The following is a 24,093-nucleotide window of genomic DNA, read 5'->3' as shown; positions in this document are numbered from 1 at the left end:
TCCTGCAATCCTGGGTGCAGGCAGGGTTCTAGAGTTTGTGAATGATTCATGTTCCAGTGCTGGGAATATGAGTGTGGCCAGGTGGGTGTGGCCTACATACAATGTAAGGAACAGAACAAGTCTTCTCTGTATGCTTCTCCCTCTTTGCTCTTGTTGCTTTGCTGTCTTTTGTCACCATGAACAGTTGCTCTGTGCCATAACACCCCACCTTGGAGCCAGCTGATTATGCACTGAAACCTCCAAAAACTGTGAGCTAAATAAACCTTTCCTTCCCTAATTTTGTATGTTGGGTATCTTATTTCAGCAACAAGATTAGCATAGCCAAGACACTTATCTAATTACTCTGGCTAATATTTCCAGAGCTATTATAAGTATCTAATTTTAACAAAAGTTTGAAAATATTGAAAGACAAATTTCAAACTTTTTCATTTAATAAAATCATCTTTGATATATTTTCATGTTGGCTTCATAATTTAGAGGATAATCATGCCTATCAAGCTCAATGAATTTACAAGATGAGAAAAACTTTAAATACCATTAAATTTTCAACTTGTAGAGAGTGCTTTTGTGAAGCATTTACCCATTCCCTATCAAATATGGGCTGCAGAGTGTATGTAACTATACAAAAAAGAGGGCTGTATTAAAATTAAAGAAGCCAAAAAATTCCCCCCAAGTTCAAGAAGAACACTAGACTTTTAAATAAAATCTTATAGTATGTTATATTTCTCTTCAGAAATTCTGCAATGTTCAGGATTCTTTCTCCCACATTCAGTAGAAGGAATGACTAGACTTAAATTCTGAAACTGCTTCTGTGTTACTAATGCTTCTTTTTGTCCTCTGCATATATTCTAACCCTTTATTGCTCTTAATATCATATCTAATGCCATTTCCTCATCTTAGTAGCCTTTATTGTTCTGCTATAGCTAGGAAACAAAGTAAATTTGTTTTAGATACAAGTGCCTATGAAAGCTTTCATTTAATGTTTGGAAGTTTCACAGAGACAAATCTTGGCATCCCTCTGAGCTTCTCAGATACTTGATTTATGTAACCTCACAATCTTGAGTGTCCTGCAAGACTGAGTTACTTAGGATTCCACCTCATATGAATAAAGTGTTGACATATACTTTGTCATTCTCATTGAGACTAACTGATTTTCAAAATCCTAAGCATGACTCTGTTCATTACATAATGCTGGAGTTCAACTCTAGCATCAGAATAGCTAGATTTGAGTCTTGGCTCCACAACCCACTACCTATACTGCTCAGGTCCCACCAAGGTAAAATGAGGCAAAATAGAATTTGGCTTATTGGTTGTGTTCCTGTACAGTCCATGGTGAGTGGTTCCAGATAAGGGCAAGACTTTAGCTTGAAACTGTGTAGCTTAGAAGATCTTTTCTAGGGAGAAAAGACTGATGAAGTAGAAGTAATGAGAGATCTGTGTCAATCTGAGGGTCCAGTTGAAGTTAAAACCAGAAACTGGTGCTGGTTTCCTCAGAGGCATCCCTTGCTTTCTGGCAGCACCCAATACATCAGGCTCTAGGTAAAGTGGATTCAACCCATACATTTTGCCAGAATTAAATGACAGTAGGACAACAGGACACATACATCATAAAATACAAAAGATGGGGAGAGATAAATTAAGAAGATGAGTTGAAAGAGTAATAAACACAGAAAATTATGGGATAAGAGTACAAATGGAATAAAAAAATTAGAACATTTATATTTTAGGACATAGCTAAGTGGCATAGAGATTTCAGATAGTGGGGATTCAAAGAGTTGCTCCAAACATCTTCTGGTGATGGGAGCATGTTAGTAACTTAGTATCACTGGAACAAAATAACCAACACCTGCAATTTAAAGAAGGGAAGTTCATTTTAGTTCATTGTTTCAGAGGGTTCAGTCTATGATTTGTTGGATCCAAGGAAATAATGACAAGGACATTGGAAGAAAGGTATTCAATCTTTGCCAGCCAGCAAGAGAGGCTGACATTATTACTTCTGGGTCACACTCCCAATGACCTACTCCTTCCATCTGAGCCCCCTCTTCTAACAGCTATAAATTCATCCATGATTCATCTACTAATTCATCAATAGATTAATTCACTGGTGTGAGTGCAGTGCTCCCATGATGCAATCATCTTTCTTCAACACCCCCACCTTTGAACACATGAGATTTTGGGGAGATATTCTTTAAATCACAAGAAGAATTGTAACATGCTACTTGTGAACTAAGAGCAGTGCTGTTTGGGACATTGGTGGCAGCAGTCTAATCTATGAATCCTTATGATATCTCTAGTAGGATTATGCAACCAAATAAAATATAAAAGCATTCATGAACAAACTACAATCAAATGATACGTAATACAAATCACAGCAAAAATACTGTGGTGAATTCAGCGCTGGACAAGAGAGCTGGGTAGGGAAAAGTGTGGGCAGGTACTAATATAACCTCAGAGCACAAAACAAGAGCTACCAGCTCTCAAGATTCTCAACTACATAATATACAATAACATTTCAGTAGCGCCGTGATCCTTTAAAAAATCAGTCTGTATAGCTAATAATGACTATACTTCAAAACACCTAGGAAGAATGAGTTTTTAAATATTCTCTTCATAAAGAAACTAATGAAATTTAAGATAGTGAATAGGATAATCAATCTGATTCAATCATCCCATAATGTATACATGTATTGAAAGCTCACATTATACCTATAAATCTTTATGCACTCATTTGTCAGGAAAAAATAAAACTTCATTATAAAGAATGCATAAGATAAAAATATCAGTCAACTCAAACCTACACTGACTTCCCATCTAAGATTACAAATTCAAATGCTTGACTAAAACTCATCTCTAACTCCTGTCTTTAACCACCTCTTGCACTGACTTCCTCTCCAATTACTGGCTTGGTCCTCCTCAGTGGACCTCATGACCATCGTGTTTTCCATTTGAAATTCTTTTCACCATCTCTCACTTATTTCAAGGCTCTGCTCTGTGTTATCCTATTCATGAATGCATCTCTGGGGATCCTATTTCCATTTCACACTTCCTCAAACCCTCACCAGTCATTCCTTATTCTCAGGGTTGTTTTTTTTTTTAAATCTCTGTAGCACCTATTACCACCTGGCATACTATATATTAACACATCTATTGAAATTACATGTTTACCTGTTGCACTTTCCCGGTGCTTCCTGGTCAGTTCCCCTGGACGCATACTCCACAAGGTCAAGGAGTTTAATGTGCTTTGTTCAACACTGCATCCCCATTACCTAGAAGAGTCCTTGGTACATGACAGGTGCTCAGCAAATATATGTTGATTGAATACCTGGTTAAATTCAAAATCTCATGCTTCCTCTGATTTCAGGGAACAGCATCTATTTTAGGATGTTGTGCTGAGAACCACTTGGATACTGTTCTAAAAGTTCTTAAAACATTTCAAGATGAAGAAAAGTTTTTTATGAATCGATGTAAGGTACAAAGAATCATCTTCTTTAAAGTTCTTGGTCAGTACATGGACACACAATGCAATTTCTTCAGTGAATGTCCTTTTCCTATGCTATTTCACTCCTATAACATCAGGTCTCTATTCCATGTCAGAATGGTTCAAGCCTAGGCCCTATAGGCTGTGAGTAGTCCGCTCAGTGGTACTCACCTGGAAGGTCCTAATGAACCCCAAGTGTGCCTGTATTTTTCTTGTCACCAACTATTCAGGACTCATAGCTTTCCTTCTGCCTGCCCTAGAGGAGTGATCCAATAAGAATTTTAAAAGCCTTCTGTAGTTACCTCTGTTAGCCCCTCTGGTGACTTCTGATGGTCCTGGCTGTTCATGTTGGTGTAATTAAGAGCATATGTAATTTTAAAATCAATTTAATCATCCCAGTCCAAATTCTTAAATCCTATAGGAAGCCACAGGATTAGGAAAAAAAAATATGAAAGAGGAAAAAGGAAATCCTTAAGTTACATTATTTTTGTCTCCCTCTCCTGGCCTTTAGAGCATCTTTTCTGGGAAAAAGAACCTAACCAAGACTGATGTCATAGTGATCTACGGTGCTGTGGCCCTCCATGCTCCCAAGAGGCAACTTCTCACCAAGATTCATCAAGACATCATGGCCCAAGTCCTGCATCTTTATGGCCAGTGCTCACAGGTGACAACCCTCACAGGGTGACTCAGTTTCCAAGAGGGGATTCCCAAACCTTGCGAGCGTCAAGTCTCAGCATCCTTGAACTCAATGACCATAGTAAAGAAAGAGAGAAAGGGGGAGGGAAAGAGAAAGGGAAGGGAGAAGGAGAGGAAGAGGGAGAAGGAGATTAGGCAGATTTATAGGACCTGGTGTGTTTGGAAAATGAGAATGCATGCAAACAGAAATATTTACTATGAAAAAGGACAAGTGATTTCTTTCCTTCCTAAGGCCTTGGGAAATTCATATCCCAACTCTCCTGTGATGCCATCCCAGATCAGTTGTATCCATGGTATTCTCAGCCTTGTTTGAACTTAAAAGAATTACTCTTGCCCTACTTCTCTGTAGAGTTTCAGAAGTGCTACTCAGTAGTAGCTGTTTAACCTCCTCTAGGCTGATATTTATAAACCACCAGGACAGTGTGCCACATATAATTAAGTGGCATCTTATGTGTTTTTAAGTAAATAAAACATGTCGTTTATCAGACCATTAAAATTACCTCATCTTGTAATATTTTGCCCTTGCACTTACATCTCAGTCACCCTGACCTCCTTGGTACCTGCCAAACAAAAATATTCTGGCTTCAGAGACACAGAACTAAACTGGAATTCATCCGGCCATTTCTGTCCTTCAGAGCACTTTCTTTCTTTAATAGGCTGCTTTATACATACAGTACACTCAGAACAACTTTGCTTTCCTCACAAGCACTGTGTAGAACTCACTTAAGGATGAAGTTAAAAATATAGCTTCCCAGAGTGATTTTCCAGAAAAACTAAGTAAGTAGGTCCTGGGAGAGATCCGTAAATCTGTACACTTAAAAGGTTTATAAGCACTTCTTATCTGCATGCAGGTGTGAGGAGCTTTCATTGATTATGTGTACATCTACTTCTCCCCTTAGACGGCCTGCACTGCAATGTTAGCATCTGCACCTGAAGCTCCCCTGTCTCCTCTTTTGTTTTCTCCACAAACCACATGTTTGAGCCATATGCACTCTTGACATTTATTCTCATGTGTTTACAATAAGAACAAACTCACAGGGAACTCATAATTCTTTGATATAAGCACACATAAATTAGAGGTTTAGGGCAGTGATTCTCAGACTTCAGCTGCATGAAAACTGCCTGAACAGCCTGTTAAAAATAGAAATGCCTAATAAGTCAGTCTTTAGGGATTGAATCACTGAATCTGTATTTTCAACACGTTCCTCACAAGCTGATTCTGATGCTTCCAAATGTAATAAGCAATAATGAAAATCAAAAACATAATAAAAGATGTTTTATGGTAGTCAATCCTTGAGGAAACTTGCTATAGAAATAAAAGAAGGGTGATAGACAATTCTATACTCTTGACCAGGCAGAGTGGTGATGCCTATAATCTCAGCACTTGGGAAGCTGAAGCAGGAGATTTAGTTCAAGGCCAGCCTTGGCTACATAGTGAGACCCTGTCTAAAGACACATTTAAAAAGATGAGTTAATTTTAACATAAAAATATCTAATACCCAAAAAATGACCCTTTACCTTGAAACATATTGTGCATTATGTCTCAATGGAGAGAAAAGGGTTTTCCAAAGTCCAACATAAAGCCACAACATCAGAAGTGGCTCACAGCATGGGGTAAGCCAAGGTAGCAGGTAGATGTGGAGGGGGGTGTGTGCAACTCAGTTTTGTGTATTCTTCCCAGTTCAGTTCAACTGTGTGCCTTTTACAGGCAAACCTGAACATAAATACAGAATTAGCACATGCTGTAAGTATTCCCCATGTATTATTCTCATTGGGCAAGTTTGCATTTTCAACACAAGTATTATAGCAAATTTGACTGCACTCATAGTTCCTGAGTCACTTGACGGGTGATTGCACATTGTAACTTTTCATTGCTTTCACTTCTGAGAGCTTTTATCCTTTTTCCCCTCCAAAATCCATTAAGAGTCCCTTTAAGCTGATTGTGAATCCTGGTGACCAAAGGTTTGTCACCCTGATCCTGGCTTCTGTAACTCACTCTTGACTTACATGCTGGTGTATAAACTCTCACTTTTTAAAAAATATTTTAATTTTGAAGGTAGTAAAATACAACAGAACAAAGCCAATTGAGACAATGCAGTGAAATTGGTACACAGCTTCACAGCAGGTTACCAGGATAACAGTAATAGGTACCATAGTATATCTCATTATCTTCACAATAGTCGTTCTTTCAATCAGACAAACCAAATGCAAAATCAAACCAAATGCAGAACATTATAGAACTTATCAAAACAGAATATTGAATAGAGCAATACAATTAATCAGAACAAAACTAAACAGTAATAACAATATTTGCCTTCAAAGAGGTGGTAGAAGAAAATCTTCCATATTTGCCATACTGCATATGATCATCCTCCCAAGAGATGCTGAGACCTCTGGCTCCCACTTGCTAAGGGGGAAGATGGGATGTTTGATTCTCAGCCCCCACACCGGTAGGCTCATGGCTGCTTACCAGGGAGGCAAGCAGGTTGCTTTGTTTCCCAGCACTCTAAACTCCAACATGGCACAGATCTCAGGAGACGCTGGCTGGTTCTCTCCCTGGGGCGGCCACAACTTGCTTGAGCCATGGCTGCTTACCAGGGAGGTGAGCAGCAAACTCTCACTTTTCAAAAGAAAGAAAGAGAGAAAATAAATAGCACCCACACCTCTCACTTCTTTCCTTCACAGATGATGGGTGGGTCCTTGGAGCAGGAATCCTACTACTGCTGTTAACTGAGTACCTGCTTTTGCTTTTACTTTCCAGGTTCTGGGCATGTCTGTGGTGAATAAGGTATGAAATGGTAACTAAATGATAGAGATAGATAAATAGATAGATAGATAGATAGATAGATACACAGGTAATAGATGGATTATAGGCAGATGGTAGAAAGATAACGATAGATAGATGATAGATAGATAGATAGATAGATAGATGTTAAATCATGCTCATTTAAAATATCTCAAATGTAAATGTCCTCCTGATTTGATTCCAATGCAAAGGGTCAACTAATTACTCTGATTCTGAAGCCAGGATTCATGAGCCCAATCAAAGACAGAAAACAAGGAACTCTGCTGTAGTTGCAGGCAGTTTACAACATGAGCCATAAACCACAGCAGTGTCTTTCAAATTGTAGGATAGGTCCCACCAGTGGACTATGAGATCAAATTAACAGGGCACAAATTAACAGGCCACAAAGACCAAAAACATTTCAATTTAAAAAAAAATTAAAGGGAGAATAGAAAGATTTGTGTTATAATCTGTTTGTTTCTTCTTTGTAAGAGAATTTTTTGGTCTACATTCTGTACGCTTGAGTAACTAATTTGAAAATGATACACAGTGTATTGATTATGCTTATTCTTGTATTTTGTTATGAAATTTTGTTTTATTTTTTCGCAAAATAAAAAATAATAAAACCCTTACCAAAAAAGAAAACCATATAACATATAGCAATAGTAAATATCTTTTCATTGGGTTATGTATTAGACATATTTGGGCCAAGTAAATCCTGGATGAAAATGTGAACTGTTTTCTGCTGTGGGTTTATAGTCAGAGACTTGAAAGTCAGTGCTCTAGAGAAACTTCAGTCTATGATCAGGGTGGGAGAAGGAGGGGTAATCTTTGCTTCTCAACTTCCTCACAATTTATAACCTAGATTAGGGTGGAGACGAAAGGGAGCAAGATTCATTTCAAAATTAGGTTGCATGCTGATAGACCCTGCCATGGTGCCTAGGCTCTTAGCTTGGACTGAGAGCCATTTCACTTCAGGATATGGATCTGCAGATGAGCTTCACCAGAAGCATCACTGAGATTGGCATTGCGATCCAAGATGCTGAGGATCAGGGCTTCCAGTTTTCCTATAAGGAGATGCTGATCAGCCAAATGCTGGTGAGTATGTGGAGAAAGAGGGAGGAGGGCCCCAGTTATCCCACTTACAAATCAGAAAACCTCCTCAGTGGCACATAACAGATGTCTGCTGTCTTTCTGAACCTAGGCTACCTGAAGTTGGAGCTGCATCTAGGAACTCCCCTAAGGCCTTTTAAAGCATTGCACTTTCCTGTGTTGCAGGACTTCATACGGGATGAGCCCCTGGATTCCTTAGCTAGCCCTGTTCGGTGGAAAGCCTTGATCGCCATCAGATACCTAAGGTAGAGAAATTGTTATTCTAATTAAAAAAGTGTTTGCTCTCCCTCCTCCTCCCCCTGGTCAACGGACAAATCTATTGGATCAATGTGGTCTTCAGTACACCCCAAAGTGAGCACAATCCATTATTTTCAAATAAGAGAATGGTCTCCTTTCATTTAGCACGCTGCCTGAGAAGCCAATCATTTGATGACTGAGCACGACAAAGAGCTGTTCAGCAGACTCAGATTTATGGATAAATGAGCCTGAAATTGTCATGCCAAAAGAAAATCTCATTTGAGATCTTTGCCTGCAAGCAAAATTTAATCTTCCTAGTAAAAACACAAAAACCCTAATCACTGTCTAGTTGGTTAGCAACAGTAAACCTGAAGGAAATAATTTCAAGCACCTTTTTATATCAGATTTCCCACTGAAGTAAAATAAATACAATTTTACTGTTTAAATTTGGAAACTATTTAAAAATTTAATATATTTAAATATTTAAATAAATATTTAGTAATAGACATCTATAGCCACCCTATTATTAACATTTTGACATTTTCTCTCAAGTGTTTATTTCTTACCCCATTTTTATTACAAAGTTAAGATCCTATTTTACATGTGATTATTCACTCTGCTTTTTCTAATTTCATGTTATGTGATCCAATATTCTCAGTTCTTCACAAACATTTTTAAATTTTTGTTGCTGCTTAATTATGGCAAAATATGCTACACAGAATTTATCATCTTACCTTTAAGTGTAACAATTCAGTAGTGTTAAGATCATATTGCGTCCAATCTCCAGAGCTTTTTTGTCTTATAAAACTAGAATTCGGTGCTCAGTGAACAGCAACTCTTTCTCTTCAACCCCTCAAAAGAAAAGAAAGAAAAGGGAAGGGGAAGGGGAAGGAAAGGAAAGGAAAAGAGGAAAGGGGAGAAAAGCAACAACAGAAACAGAAGTTAAATCATATGGTGTTTGTCTTTATGTGATGGATTTATTTCCCTTAATAAGGTGCTTAGGATCTGTCTGTACTGCCAGATTGTTAATCATTTTAAGCTAAATAATATTTTATTTCATTTACTAGATGTGATCCAAATCTATGGTGAATATTTAAATTTTAAAATTGTGTTACAATAAAACACACATTGCAGTTAATATCCCTTGAAATTCTCCTGCTGTCTTAAAACACATTTATCCCAGCATCATTACCACTTTCTGAAGCAGTTTTGGATAAAATCCTTCATGACTGTCTTTAGTAAGTGTCTTAGTTCCTATCCTGTGACTAGACACAACATTCAATACCCAAAACTAAGAAAACATTAACTTTGGCTCACAGCATGTAGAGGTTTCAGTCCACAGTTAGCTGGCTCAATGGCTGGGAGCATGGCAAAGGGGCAACACAGATGAGAAACAGCTCCCAGCACAGTGACAAAAAGCAGAGAGGCATCAAGGGAGGAGGGGAGGAGGTAGACCCACCCCTGCGACCCACCTCCTGCCACCAGACTTCACCATCCAATATCACTTCAGCTCTAAACTCACCACTGGAATACTCCATTCATGAATATCGTGCCCCCAAGACCCTAAGACTTGGAAGTAGACAAAGCAGGCAAAGCTTTGGGGTGACACAATATGCCAAACCACAACACTAAGTGCAAAATACAGTAAATGCTGCTGCCAAGTACTAGCCAGTGAAAAAAGCAGGCTTATAGAAATGTCAGTGTGTCCCCATTCTCCTTATTCACCAAATCTGTCAGCGTGGAAATTCTAACCTTTCCCTAAAGTTGAAATAATCATTAAAAGTAAATGAGATCAATTCAGGACATTGAATAGTCACAAGAGTACAAGTAAAGACATTTACAAAGGAGGACTTCCAGAGCTGCTTCCCAAAGTGGCAAGTGCGAGTAAGTGTGTTCAAAGAAAGCGAGAGTGTTCTGAGGATAATTTATGTCAATGTGTCTTGTGCGGTAATAAAGTTTTTAAAATTTAAATGTTCATGGTATTTTTAGATCACACTTCATATATACTATACCTTATCCATTCGTCTGTCCATGAACACTTGGATTACTTCAGAATTTTAGTTCTAGGAAATAATGCTACTTTGGATATGGTTGGATAAACATCTATTTGAGTTACTTCAACTTTGGGGGACATACACCTAAAGCTGTGGATCACACAACAATTATATAGTTTATTTGTTGAGGAATCATCATATAGTTTTTCGTGCCAGTGACATCATTTTATAGTGCCAAGAACTGTGCTTTAGAATTCAAATTTCTCTGCATTTTCATCCGAACTTGTTATATTCTGGTGTTTTTAGAATAGCTTTCCTAATTTGCAGGAGATATCATCTAATTGTGATTTTGATTTGCATTTTCCTAGTAATTAGTGATGTTAAACTTCATTTCATGTGTTTGTTGGTCACTCACATATCCTCTTTACAGAAATATCTGCTCTGGTCCTTTTTCAATTTGCTATGTCAAGTGTGTTTTGTTTCTTTGTTTGTTTGTTTTTTCTGAGTCATAAGAGTTCTTTATATATTCTGAATACTAACCCCTTATCAGATACATAGTTTACAAATATTTCCTGCTATCCTTTTCTATTCGCCACTAGACTAGGAAGGCTGGCTGGCAAGTAAGAAGTATTCTATAGATTTCCTTTGGCTCTGTATGTGTATTTGATGTACAGAAGGTTTTACATTTTGATGTAGTTTCATTTGTCTATTCTTGATTTTGTTGCTTGTATTTTCAAGAAAACATTTGCAAATTTAATGCCATGAATCTTTTCTCCTATGTTTTCTTCTAAGAGTTGAATAGTTTTAGCCCTTATACTTGGATCTTTAATTCATTATGAGTTGAGTTTTGCAAATATCATAATATAGACTCTAATTGCATTCTTTTCCATCTAATTCCCAACATTTGTTTAAAGATTATCTTTAGACAACAAGACAAAGCTAAGTAAATGAGACTAAATCAGACTGAGAAGATTCTGCACTGCAAAGAAACATCCAACAAAATGAAAATACAAACTGTGGACTGGGAAAAATATTTGCCAACTATATTTTTGATAAAAGATTAATATTCAAAATTGATAAAGAATTTATACAACTCAGTAGCAAGAAAACATACAATGTTTTTGTCTTTTTTTTTTCATTTCTATCGGTACCAGGGGATCGAACTCACAACTGCCTGCTTGCAAGGCAGGCGCTTATGCCGCTGAGCTAAATCCCCAGCCCCTACAATTTTATTTTTAAAATGGGAAAAGATCATGAGCAAACATTTCCCCAAAGAAGACATTAAAATATATATATATAACCAGACCCAAACCCCTGTGGCACTGTGGGTGGCAAACAAGAAGTACTAATCACACACACACACACACACACACACACACACACTTGAATAAATGACTGGCTTATCCAAAAAACACAGGCTGTGATGATAGCTGTGGAGGTGCTGCCTGTGGTGCTTTGCTGTTTCACTAATGCTGCAGGTCAAGGGCCAGTGGTCTGATCTAGGTTCAGAGGATAGTGATACATAGTGTAGCCTCTAGGGAGGATCTCCTTCTGAGGGTTGCAGCCCTTGTTGATTCCTTGTGGTCTTGTTATGAAGTCCTATAACATTTCCATTGTTTTATCGGGTTGAGTTTTATTCTCTTTTGCTTTGTTTATGTTAAATCTGATGGCAGGAAAAGTTATTTCAAAGATAGTAAGATATATTACAGTAGCAATTTTGCATTTATGTGGGCTTATTCTGAAATCCTTTATTTCATTCATGATTTCTATTCTATTGTATTGTTTGATTTTTACTACGTCCAAAGTTATCTGCAGCTATTTTAATATCTTCAAAATCCAGTATGTTTCACATTGACATCACATCTTTCGGTCTTTTTTATTTTTGAGATGAGTTTTCACTGGGTTGCCCAGGCTGGCTTCAAACTTGCAATCTTCCTGCCTCAGCTTCCCAATTAACTGAAATTACAGGTGTGTGCCACCATGCCTAGCCTGACATCACATTTTTTAAAAATTTTATTTAAGGAGAAAAAGAAAAAAAAAACAGAAAAAGGGTACAAGTTATACAGAACTTCAGAAAAAATAAACAGTAGGAAATCACTAGTTAATAGATTACATACTGTCATCTTAGAACTAGTTGTTCAAGTTACAAAATTAAAGCATATAAAGTGGACATTCAAACAGTGAGATTGCAAACAGTTCTGTTCAATGATCCAACAAAACTCAGTAATATGGTTATCTATCTTATACACTTAAATATACAGGCAGTTATATGCTTTAGAGCTCTTTCTTTCCTCTCTTTTGTACAATGACAATTACACATTTTGGGTTTCATTACTCCCATAGTTCTTACTACTTTTTTTGAAGAGAATAAAACCAAATGTGACATAACAAAACAGAGTCAGTCAAATCAAAAGGATGGACATAATACATACTGTAAAAACAAAATACAAGGTGATCAACAATGGTTACCATAATGCCTCTTGCTATCTTAAAAAGAATTGCCTATATCATCAGTAAAATTGAACAAAACAGTAAAGAACAAAACCAATAAAACCAAACATTGGAGACATTGCAGGACTTTGAAAGAAGATAATAGTCAAACCAGAATGGGCATCATAATGAATCTTATTGTCTTCACAGTTGTTGCCTATACTCTCAAACTTGGTACTATCAAGCAAAACAGAATAGAGGAAAATCAGTCAAAACAAGATGGTGAGAGCAATACAGGGTTTAAAATCAAGTTAATAGGAAATCAAAGTGGGTTACTGTAATATATCCTGCTATTTTTTATTTTTTCCTTCATTAAAAAGATAAAAATAAAAAAGTAAATAATGAGAAAAGGAGATTGAGATAAAAGAGGACAAAACAACAAAACAGCACAGGTTGAAACATAACCATTTAAGCAAAATAGTGTTTCACCACGAGATAGCCCAACATAAAAGTAGTTCCTATAGTGTCTCTTTCCTTGAAATCTTTATCACTTCGTATACTGTAGCATCAAACATATCAAGACAATGTAAAACCATTCAAGACAATTGACAGTATTACAGAGTATTTAGAATCAACTAACAGAAAATGAACAATGGTTTCTGTATAATCTCCTTGTCTATAAAAGGTTTTGTTTATATTATCACATATAATAAAATCCAATAAGATATAACATGTTAAGACCAATGGAGACAAGAAAAAAAGCTTGATGGGACTTCAAAATAAGATGATATTAAATCAGCACTAGCTATTATGATGTCTTGTTTTCTCCAAAATAGCTGTTCCTACCATCCAACCTTCTCTGCCTCATTTCTGTTGAGATCTTTTTCTGTCATTAGTTGTCAGTATGTCTTCTTCATTTTACTTTCTGCTCCATTCATTGTGGCCTCTCTGCCACTGTTTCTGGAATCTTGATATTTTTCTTTTTTTAGAATGTCCTGCAGTATTCTCTGTAGAGTTGAATTGGTGGTTGAAAATTCCCCTAGTTCCTCTTTATCCTGGAAGCACCTTGTTTTTCCATCAATTTCTAGGGACAGTTGTGCAGGATATATCAATCTTGGCTGGAGGTTATTATCTTTCAAAGCTTGAATTATTTCTCCCCACGCTCTTTGTGATTTGATGGTTTGTGCTGAGAAGTCTGCTGTAATTCTGATGGGTTTCCCTTGTAAGTGATGTGTTTCTTGTCTCTGACAGCTTTTAATATTCTGTTCTTATATTGGATTTCTGGAATTTTGATTATTATATGCCTGGGTGTTGTTCTGTTTGGGTTGTAGGTGGCTGGAGTCCTGTATGCCTCATACATCTGAGTATCTTTACCTTTTGCTAAATTAGGGAAATTCTCCTGGATTATTTCTGTGAATAGCCTTTGTAGTTCATTTGTTTGTGTTCCTACTTCTTCTTTTACATTCTTAATTCTTAAATTATAGATCCTCTTATCATCTTCAAGTCTTTGTATTATTGCTGTTGTTTTCTTGTTATTTTTAAGAAGTTTTTCATTTCATGCTTGCACTTTACAAGTCTGTCCTCCAGTTCAGATAATCTATCCTTAGTTTCTTTCAAGCTGTTATGCCAGCTTTCAATAGAGTTTTTAGTTTCCTGGTAATCTCTTTGAACCTGCTTCATGTATGCTATGTTTTCTCTATTTTCTCCATCAAACAATTCTGCTCTTTTTTTCTGTTCTTCCATTCCACCATCTGTTTTTACTTGGGCGGTACTTAGCATTTCTCTAACTATTCTACTTATATCTTGCTTAGGTCGTTAAATACTTCTCTTTTGAACTCGTCTATGAGGCTCTGGAGATATCGCTTTATGTCTATTGGTGTGTTGTCTGATATTGCATGTTTTCTGTCCTCATTCTCCTTTACATTTACCTTTCTTGGATCAGTGTTCTCCAGATTGGGGACCGAGGACTCTTTCTTGCTGCTCCCTCTTCCCATACTTTTTGTTCCTTCCATACAAGCATATATAGGAGGCCCAGTTTCTATCTTTGTTGGTTACAGTTTGTTTGTATTGCACCAGCTCAGTGTTTCCACCCACTGCAGTATACTAGGAAGACACCGACCTGGGCATCCTCTGCTGGGCCCGCCCCTCCAGGTCAGTCAACCTACTGAAGACTTCACTGCTAGGGTGCACCGCCAGGTGCTGGGACCTGGTTTGGGCTAGCCTACTGGGTCTTAGTCTGTGGCATCACCCAAGCCAAGTGCTCCCCACCAATCCCGCTTGAGAGGGGAATATGTGACTAAAGTCCTGTTCCAGCTAGTCTGCCCGGTGCCAGAATATCTTCTGTTGGAGTCTCCTTATCTATGGAAGGGTCCCCGTTCCTCTCACTCAGCGCTGGTCGATGCAGGGCTCCCTGCCAGTCCCGCTATCAACTCTGTTTGCCGATTCCCACTCTCAGAGGTTTTGCGTCTCTCTTCTTGCTGTGTTGATTCAGATGCAGCTGCGGCAGCAGGAAATTCAAATATTGGCTTTCAGAGGCATGGGTTCCAGCTTTGGTGCTGAGATTTTATCTGTTCCGATTATAGCACCAGGATTGCATTTCCAGTTGGTTTCTCTCAGCTTAGTTCATTCCTAGGTCGGCAAGGTATATCTCCCCTTGCTTAGGACACCCCACACCACACCATTCCTGGATTCTAAGCTGACTAACTCAGAGAGCCTCCATACCTGCTGTTATCTATCCGCCATGTTCTCCCAGAAGTCCCCTGATATCACATTTTAATTTATGCTAGCCACAACTCAGGTCTTGAGTGAGCACATGTGGCTTGTGGCTACCATTGCTTACATAAGGCAGCTATACAACTTCAAGACTAATCTATGGTGGAAAAAAAAACAATTAGTGATTGCCTGAGTCCAAGACAGAGGAAAAGATGAACAGCAAAAGGGCATTAAGGAGGATTTCAAGAATGACAGAAATTTTCTGTATTAACTACTGTGATGTTTCCATGGGTATCTGTGAAAATTTACTACAGTACAGCTTAAGTGGGTGTCACCTCAGTAACTTAAATTGTATAATTTAAGTGGGTGTTTACTTCAGTAAGTTGATTTTTTAAAGGAACCAGACAATAAAAAATTTTAAAAATCTAGGGTTTTCCCAACTAGTACTGAATCTTATTCCTCTCTGAGGAAACCTATTTTCATGATTTCCTGATAGTATCATCTTTTCATTCCTTTGATAAGTTGATAAGTGACAAGTGGTCATCTAATATCTTAACTTTCATTTATTTAATAACAAATGCAGTTTTTAATATTTATTGAATATTTACAATTTCCCAAGTCATGTCACCTTTTGCTCAGACCTTCATTATTTCTAGTCAATAGTAAATGTCTGAAAGAAGGAAAGAAACAAAAGGACAGAAAAATATTCCTGTGTTTTGCTTATTCACTTATGCATTCATACAAACTAACAGAACTGAGTAAAATATAAGAGGGCAAAAGAAATTGTTAAAGTTCACTGCCAAAGGCTTAGAGTAGAGCTGAGAAAACCTCTCGGTCTCTGTCTCTGTCTCTGTCTCTCTCTCTCTCTCTGCTTCTCTCTCTCTCTCTGGCACATACATACACACACATAATAGAAGAAGAGAATAGTAATGTTTTACAGATTACATAATAAAGTGTTGATGCAAAATAGACGAGGATTTGTACTTCCCTGGAATAAATTAGGACTGAGGCATACTGACTATGAGCATCAAGTCTGATTCTATGTCCCCCGTCTCCATGCTCCTGTCTTCACCTCCTTCAACATCTAGACATTTCAGAAAGTGAGATCCACGTATCACCTGTCCAAATTTGATCAGCAACTCTACAGAGTAAGTTGTATTTCCAATCGTAATATATATTCCTCCACGTGATTCTCATTTCAGTAAACTGAAACCTCAGCTTCCACTAAGCGACTACCTCAATATTCTTGAAGAGAATATTCGAAGGCTGCTGCCCCTTCCTCCTCTAGAAAACCTCATAAGCCAGGGAGAGACAGACAATGATAAGGAGCACATTAATGTGCGTGGCAGTAAGGACCGGGTAGGATGAGAGATGGTGGTGGGGCTTCACACTCTCACTGCAGCCTCGTTCACACTCACGTCTGATTTCAGTTTCTCTATGAACGGTCCATGGATGCTCTAAGTAAGCTTCTGAGGACCATGATATGGGACAACACGAATGCAGAGAACTGCCAAGAGATGTTTAATGTGAGTAAGGCCACACTTGTGGCAGCGCCCTCTCTTCCTAATCTGTCCTCCAATGTGCTGTGAGAATCCCCAACTCATTCTTCACAGGAGGAAAGCTGGCGTGACCCAATGACTCCACTGCAGAGGGCCAGTCCTCTTCAGAACTGTTTGTGGGGAGGTGGGCACTCCGTTCCAGAGGAGATAGAGAGGGAGGGACTGTGGATATGAAATGAATATGAAGAATATCAAAGAAACGATATCTGTTCTTCACCAACAGCTTCTCCGAATGTGGCTTGTTTCCCCAAAAGAGTGGGAAAGAGAAAGAGCATTCCAGATTATGGCAAAAATACTGACAAATGATGTCGAGGCAAGTGATCCCCCAAAAACAGGTTCCACAGCGACTTCTGAGGCAACTCATGCCCCAACTCCTCTCCTGCCTGATGGATCTTGGGGCTCAGTGCAAAGGGCCTCCCAGAGGCCTCCTGAGAGGCTCCTCTAATTCCAGAGTTCAGCAAGCACCCTAGAATTAAACCAGCACCTCTCTTGGTATTCTTGCTTGCTTGGTCACTTCTATACTGCCATTAAGAAGTTAGACACCTTTCAGGGAAGTTTTTTTTTATTCAATTTCATTTTAAGGACCTGAGAGAAAATAAGGGACTTAAGATCTGGTACAGGGACTAACCAGGGACATCATGAAGCTGTCTTATCATACGGAAGCCTCCTTTGTCTTGCAGGCCCCAGAGAACTTCAAGATCGGTTCACTCCTGGGGCTCCTGGCTCCCCACTCCTGTGACACCCTGCCCACCATCCGCCAGGCAGCGGCTAGCTCAACTATTGCTCTGTTTGGTATGAAAGGTGAGAGAAAGGTGGGAGACCCACAGATGAGAGGAGATAATCACTGTCTTTGCCTTCAGTTTTTCTCCTTGTGCATCTATATCGCTTTCATATCCTGACAGGACTCCTCACCACTTCTGTATTTCACTGTTTTACAGTTCTAATACCATAATTACATACAGAATTTGCTTCTCTCTTGAATCTGTAGTGAATCATATTTTTCCTCAGTAACTCTGTTTTCCTGGGTTTTTAAAAGATGACACTGAAGCATTATAAAGATCCATTAAAATGGTAAAATGTTTGAAACTCTACAATTTAAATTACTGATCAACTGGGTATATTAGCAATTCTGCCTCTATCACATTATTTTCTTCAAGAGAAAACTGCACTATTATTACAATGCTAAGAGCCTTTCAAAGTTCCCTAAGACAGACAAATTTCTGGTGGTTTCACCAATTTACTAACCAAGACCTCCTCCTGTTTTCCAAGTATGAGTGAAAAAATATCAACACAAGAAAATATTAACAAATTTAGAAACGTCAGTATGAGGGTGAAACCAACAATCAAGGCCACCTAACCAGGTTAATTCACTCGGTGTTTCACCAGTGACAATCCTACATGGTGTGGCGTCCAGGAGAAGCCCAGAACATTGTCCCAGTTTAATGTCATCTCATACCCATGTTTAACTCTTCATTCTTTTAGGAACTCAAGATATTTACTGAGTTCCTTTCTATGTGTCAAGAACTTCTTTGATGCTGTGATCACAGAGATGTTACAAGTCTAATATCACATAATAATACCCAAGATGATGTATTAAAACCAAAAGGTAGGATTTGGTTGATGGGTGAGATTAATCATCAATTCAGAAGAAAACACTATTCAACAACATTAGAATAGATATGGAGGTCCTTTGGGATATTGGGAAGATGGTTTGTTAAGGATATATGCCTTGACCAATTCGATTATTCAAAAAGAAGAAGGAGGAGGAGAAAAAGGAAAAGGAGAGGAGAGGAGGAGGAGGGAGAGAAGAAGAAGAAGAAGAAGAAGAAGAAGAAGAAGAAGAAAGAAGAAGAAGAAGAAGGAAGAAAAGAAAGAAAGAAAGAAAGAAAGAAAGAAAGAAGAGAATTGCTGAATAAAAAAACCTGTGCGAGAAAGGGAAATCAAAGCAAGAAAGAAATTTGGGTTCCATTATTATTCTGTCTATTCTTTCTGTAGGCTATCTTATTTTATGTATTTTTTGTGAAATACATAAAATTAGGTCCTCTTACATTCTTTGTTAACAAGAAATCTCATACATTAACTCTTTCTTCAGTTAATCAAAAAAGCATGGTAGAGGGACAGAAAGAAGATGTATTGTTGAAAACCTTCTAGGCACAAGTAACTAGTATGAAACTACATTCAGTACTCATGAGTACTTATGAATGTTAATCAGTTTTAAAATGAAATATAGGAAAGTGAGAAAGATATCAGTTACCTGGACCACTGAAAGAAACATAGCTGGACTTTTAGCCCACATATGTCTGAATCCTAAATCCATGTTTGTTCCATTGAGGTAGGCTACCTTGTATAGAATGGTCTGCTTAGTTTCTACAACTAATATGCTTTCAACAAGCATAAAATTGTTACTGTATAGGTTTGTGTTTATAAATTAGTATCAACAATCACTTATGCAATTGCTGATATAAATTTCCTACTACAATTTAAATGTTTTAATTTTCCCCAAAGTGGTTCACTAAAAAATGTAGCTTCAAAAGATACAGCAGTAGAAGAGCATTATTAGAGCCTGGACATTTGTGCTAGACACACCAGGGTTCAAATTCTAATTCCCTTCTTTTTCTCACCGTGCAACTTCAAATAACTGCCTTCACATGTTTCTGCCCTAGATTTTCCATCTGTGAAATAGGAAAAACTACTTTCAGTGGTCTTTATGAGTGACAAATGAGACCAATGCACACAGATTATTTAGCGTGGTTCCCATGTGTAGAAGCCAATCAGGCTGACATAGCTCATGTTCAGAATCTCATCAGGCAGCCTTTGGTGTGTTGGTTAAAGAAAGCCAGGAGCAGAATTAGTGTCACATCAAAATGTAACCAGCTCCCCTTCAACTCTTTCTGGATCTTTGAAGTCTTATATATTTCTCTCTTTGTTGACTGTAGGCATTCATCCGGAAGTGGAAAGATTGCAGAATTTACAGGAAGGGCTGGAATGTGATGACACACAGGTCCAGATCAAGATCTCCTCTAAAATAGCTAAGGTAACAAGTATGGAAGACCGGCCAACAGGTGTAAAGGTGATTCTAGGTTAACTCCCAAACAGGTAAACTAGAGTCCCCATTTTGAATGAAGGTAATAGTTTAGACACTCAAGCTAAACAAAAGACATTTTGCCCCATCTTTTAACTTTAGGCACATGTGCCACTCCACATCTGCTCTGGATCATGTCACACTTAGAAACTTTGTGAACAAAGTGGCTTCCTTAGGATGCGCCATGCAGAGGGGTGGATTGGAAGGAGCCATGTGTAGTACAGTTAACACACATTAATAATAAAATTTTCATTTTTTAGCTTACTAAATTACAAAATAGCACAGCAAGCCAAAGTTTCATAATTAAATCAGAAAACTAATATGTCTGCTTAATAACAATAAATGCCTGTCTACACAGGCACAGAGGTGTAGGCACATTCAAATATTGCTACTGGTAACCGCATTTTATTTGTCGGGTCATGGATCTGATACACTCACATTTCCACAGGACTGGTTGTGTATGGCAGGCCCCATGCTCTCCCTCCCCTACAAAAGTTTCATTTTCACCCACATGGCCCGTGCTCTAGTAGTGTGTGATCAAGTCGTGAGAAATGCCGCTAAACGTCACATAACAATAGGGAAAAGAGGACATTCATTGTTAAAAGCTTACAATCTTGTGGGGCCACTTGAGTAGCTGTCCAGGGTTGCATGCACCCCATGAGCTGTGGATTGGATATGCCTGCTATTAGGGTAGGAAAAAAAAACAAAATCCTCGCCTTCTTTGCAATTCCATCCTGAAAGGGGTCTGAAAAGTTGATATAATATCAGATAATAACTGAGAAAAAGTTAAGTAAGGGAATAAGGGGAAGATGATTCTTTGGAGAAAGCTTTATTGAAGAAAAAAGAAAAGAGCATTCGGGACAGAGGCAAAATAGTAAGTGCAGGACCAATACAAGCAATTGTGTCAGGTGTTGAGATGTAAATAGACCCCCTCACTTAAGGCAGCATTACCCAAAATACATGTGCAACTGACATTTTCCACAGATAGCAATAAAATCAGTACACCGTGACAACATCCAGGGCAAACTGAAAAATCTTCAGGACAAGATGTATCGTCCTGATTTGGAGGAGTCTACAGGGGATAAGAGTGCTCCTGAGAGGAAGTCAGAATTACGTTTATGCAGAACTGCTCTGACCGCTGTGGGGAAATGAGACAGACTGGGAAAAGCAAAATTAACGAAGTGAGTTTGAACACCTGCGAGAATCCAGGTGTTAGATGAGTTAGCGTGGATCAAGGTGGCGGCAGCAGAGACAATGAGAAATTGATGAGGACAGGTGAGAGCAGCCAGCTGGGGAATGCAGCATAAAAACAGTGCTCTCATCCTTTCACTGTGGAATTGTGATAACTGAATAGGGCTGGCAACCACATTCATGGGAAGGAGCTCATTTCTTCCCAATAAAATATCGGATCACTTGATGCAAGGGAAAAGTCCATATGAACAGATATGTTCCATATGCGCAAGCCATTACCATCTTTCTTAGTTGAAACCCCACCTAGTATTCCTGACTCTCATTCAGGGCCGCCACCTCCTGCCTACTTCTCAGCACTCACAAACATGCACACTCATGTACACATGTGACTGTCAAACATTCTCTGCAATTCTTTCACCTAGAGGTCAAAATTGCAAAGCTTTATTTTCTTGACCTCTTATTGACTGCTCTTAATGGTGAAGCATAAAAGACCAAAGCACAGTCTATAATAACCATTTTCCATATGGATCTATCAGTCACCTGGATATTCAGCATAGCACTCAATGTGATAGAGCTGCATGAATTATCAAGGTTTTGAGTCATATTTCTATGATATATGAAAGTATTTCACAATATAAAAATTGCTATAAAATATTATGCTTTAGTTTTGCTGGATGCAGTTTGCTATGACTTTAGGCTTAGAGAGACAAGTGCCTCTGCAGGATTGAGATTCAATAATATGAAATGACAAAAAGACAACAAACACTAGGAAAAGATTGGAGATAAAAGTTCAAAAGTTCAGGCCTCTGCCCTATTTCCCCAATTAGTGTCTTCAGCAGTCTGCTGTTAGGAAAGCCCAGTGCTTTTCAGTATCATATAGCAGACAATAGCAAGTTATCGTTGTCCAGACACAAAATGAAGTTTTTAGCAACATGAGTCTTTCTGGGTACATTCTCAGATTGTCTGTAAATTCATCCCAACTGATGAAATTCAGATGTTTTTGGAGGAAACCCTGGATGGCCTGGAAAGCCTTAACCCCATGTGTATGAAGGCCTGTGGCATATGGATGATTGCAGCCCTGAAGGAGCACGGAGCTTCTCTGGAACATCAGGTGAGCTCACAGCTAGCAGCTGAGTTGAACAGTACTCAAGCCCTTCTAAAATGCCAGGACTGCTACCACTTCTCAATCTCTCCTGTAATGGGCAGCAGGCAAGAGCACACAGGACCTCAGAGGCACCTGGGAGTGGTATGCACACAGGTTCCTGCTGTGGGCCTTTTCCATTGCCTCTCAACTCTGTTGACACAAAAATTTTAGAGGATGTCTCCCTCTCTGGCTGGAGGAAGTGGCTCTGAACAAGGCCATTTGGGTTATACAAATCAGGGTTGGTAGATCTGTGATCAGTAAGGAAGAGCACGGCAAATGGAAGCATTTGAGATGGCCACAAAGATAGAGCTGCTCACCCCTCTGCAGCTCTCCTCACTTTTCTTTCTTGCCCTCAGGATGTAAGACTACCAGCAGGTTGAGGAAAAGTCCTCAATCCTTCCTTCCAAATAAATGTAAGCAGAATGAACAATTGAAAATCAGAAAGCTTAGTTAAGAACTCCAAATGGCGACACCTTTATCCTGCCTTCTGAGTCACCCAGAATAGAAGCTATTCACACATTAATAAAAAAAGGAACTATGAATGAAGGCATCTCAAGAAGAGAAAAGAAAAAAGTGCCTGTCTCCGATATCTCCAAGTCAACTATTTTTGATTTAAAATTCCTCTAGTTTATTTTGTATTTTGAGACAGAGTCTTGATAAGTCACTGAGTTCCCTGTTGCCCAGGCTGGGGTTGATCCTGTGATCTCCCTGCTTCAGATTCCCAGACTGCTAAAATTAGAGTCATGTGCCACCATGCCTAGGGGGTGCAGAGGTAACTTGTAATGCCTTTATATAAAAGCCATATTTATTTGGGGGAGTACCAGTAATCAACCTTATATATGCACAAGGTCATGAGTTTGATTTTAGATACTATATATATATAGAGACAGACAGACAGACAGACACAGACAGAGACAGAGACAGAAAGACAGAGACAGAGAGAGATTTTAAATAGAATAAAAAGAGGCCAGGAATGCAGCTCAGGCTGATGACCCTGAGATGGACTCCTGATATAAACAAAAAGAAAATAAAAGGGGGGAGGAGAAGGAAAGAATCAAGGGAGGGAGGGAAAGAAGGATGAAGGGAGAGAGAGACCAAAAAGAAAATATTTCTCTGCTAATTACTTTCCAATACATCATTTTAAAACCATTTATTGGGCAAATACTGTGTGATAGACACTGGTTAGGCATGGCAGAGTCAAGGTTGACAGATATGGAATTCCCATGTATTTCTGTGTTTAAAAGTTTCTTATGATGCATGGGCCACCACAGGACTGGGAACAGACAGATCCCAGCCTCTACCCACAAGTCAGCACCATTCACAGACCGGGGGTAGAGAAAACAAAGTCACATCAAAAAGCAAACACTATCTGGGAACCAGAATCATGCTCAGGCCACGGACTGGAACAGCCAGACACCAGCTCCTTCCAGTGCGCAGGCTGGCAAACAAGTACCACCAACACCCACACACACACCATATGCGACAGGCTTATCCAGATAAACACAGGCTGTGATGATAGCTGTGGAGGTGAAATGCAATTGGATGCCTGTGATGCTTTGGTGTTTCACTAACATTGCAGGTCTAGAGAGAGTGGTCTGATCATAGGTTCAGAGGGTAGCTGTACAATGTCACATCAAGTGGGGGGGAATCTCCTTCTGAGGGTTGCAGCCAT

At 38.7% G+C, this 24,093-nt stretch overlaps 1 protein-coding gene across 1 annotated transcript in view; it reads left to right on the top strand.

Annotated features, from left to right (window-relative positions):
• Mroh2b (maestro heat like repeat family member 2B) overlaps positions 1 to 24,093 on the top strand; it is a 64,741-nt gene that overhangs the window by 28,092 nt on the left and 12,556 nt on the right. The window contains exons 20-30 of the mRNA XM_063257868.1: positions 3,362 to 3,469; positions 3,990 to 4,142; positions 6,936 to 6,962; positions 7,938 to 8,057; positions 8,238 to 8,317; positions 16,648 to 16,783; positions 16,876 to 16,971; positions 17,228 to 17,317; positions 17,685 to 17,805; positions 19,941 to 20,038; positions 22,236 to 22,388. Coding sequence (XP_063113938.1) covers positions 3,362 to 3,469; positions 3,990 to 4,142; positions 6,936 to 6,962; positions 7,938 to 8,057; positions 8,238 to 8,317; positions 16,648 to 16,783; positions 16,876 to 16,971; positions 17,228 to 17,317; positions 17,685 to 17,805; positions 19,941 to 20,038; positions 22,236 to 22,388 — 1,182 coding nt within the window. The remainder of the gene's footprint in view (positions 1 to 3,361; positions 3,470 to 3,989; positions 4,143 to 6,935; positions 6,963 to 7,937; positions 8,058 to 8,237; positions 8,318 to 16,647; positions 16,784 to 16,875; positions 16,972 to 17,227; positions 17,318 to 17,684; positions 17,806 to 19,940; positions 20,039 to 22,235; positions 22,389 to 24,093) is intronic.

This window comes from Cavia porcellus, unplaced genomic scaffold (genome assembly GCF_034190915.1).
Source record: "Cavia porcellus strain 051 isolate PalLab524CR breed Dunkin Hartley unplaced genomic scaffold, mCavPor4.1 scaffold_11, whole genome shotgun sequence".
Taxonomy (NCBI): domain Eukaryota; kingdom Metazoa; phylum Chordata; class Mammalia; order Rodentia; family Caviidae; genus Cavia; species Cavia porcellus.
This window is presented reverse-complemented; position numbering and strand designations above follow the sequence as displayed.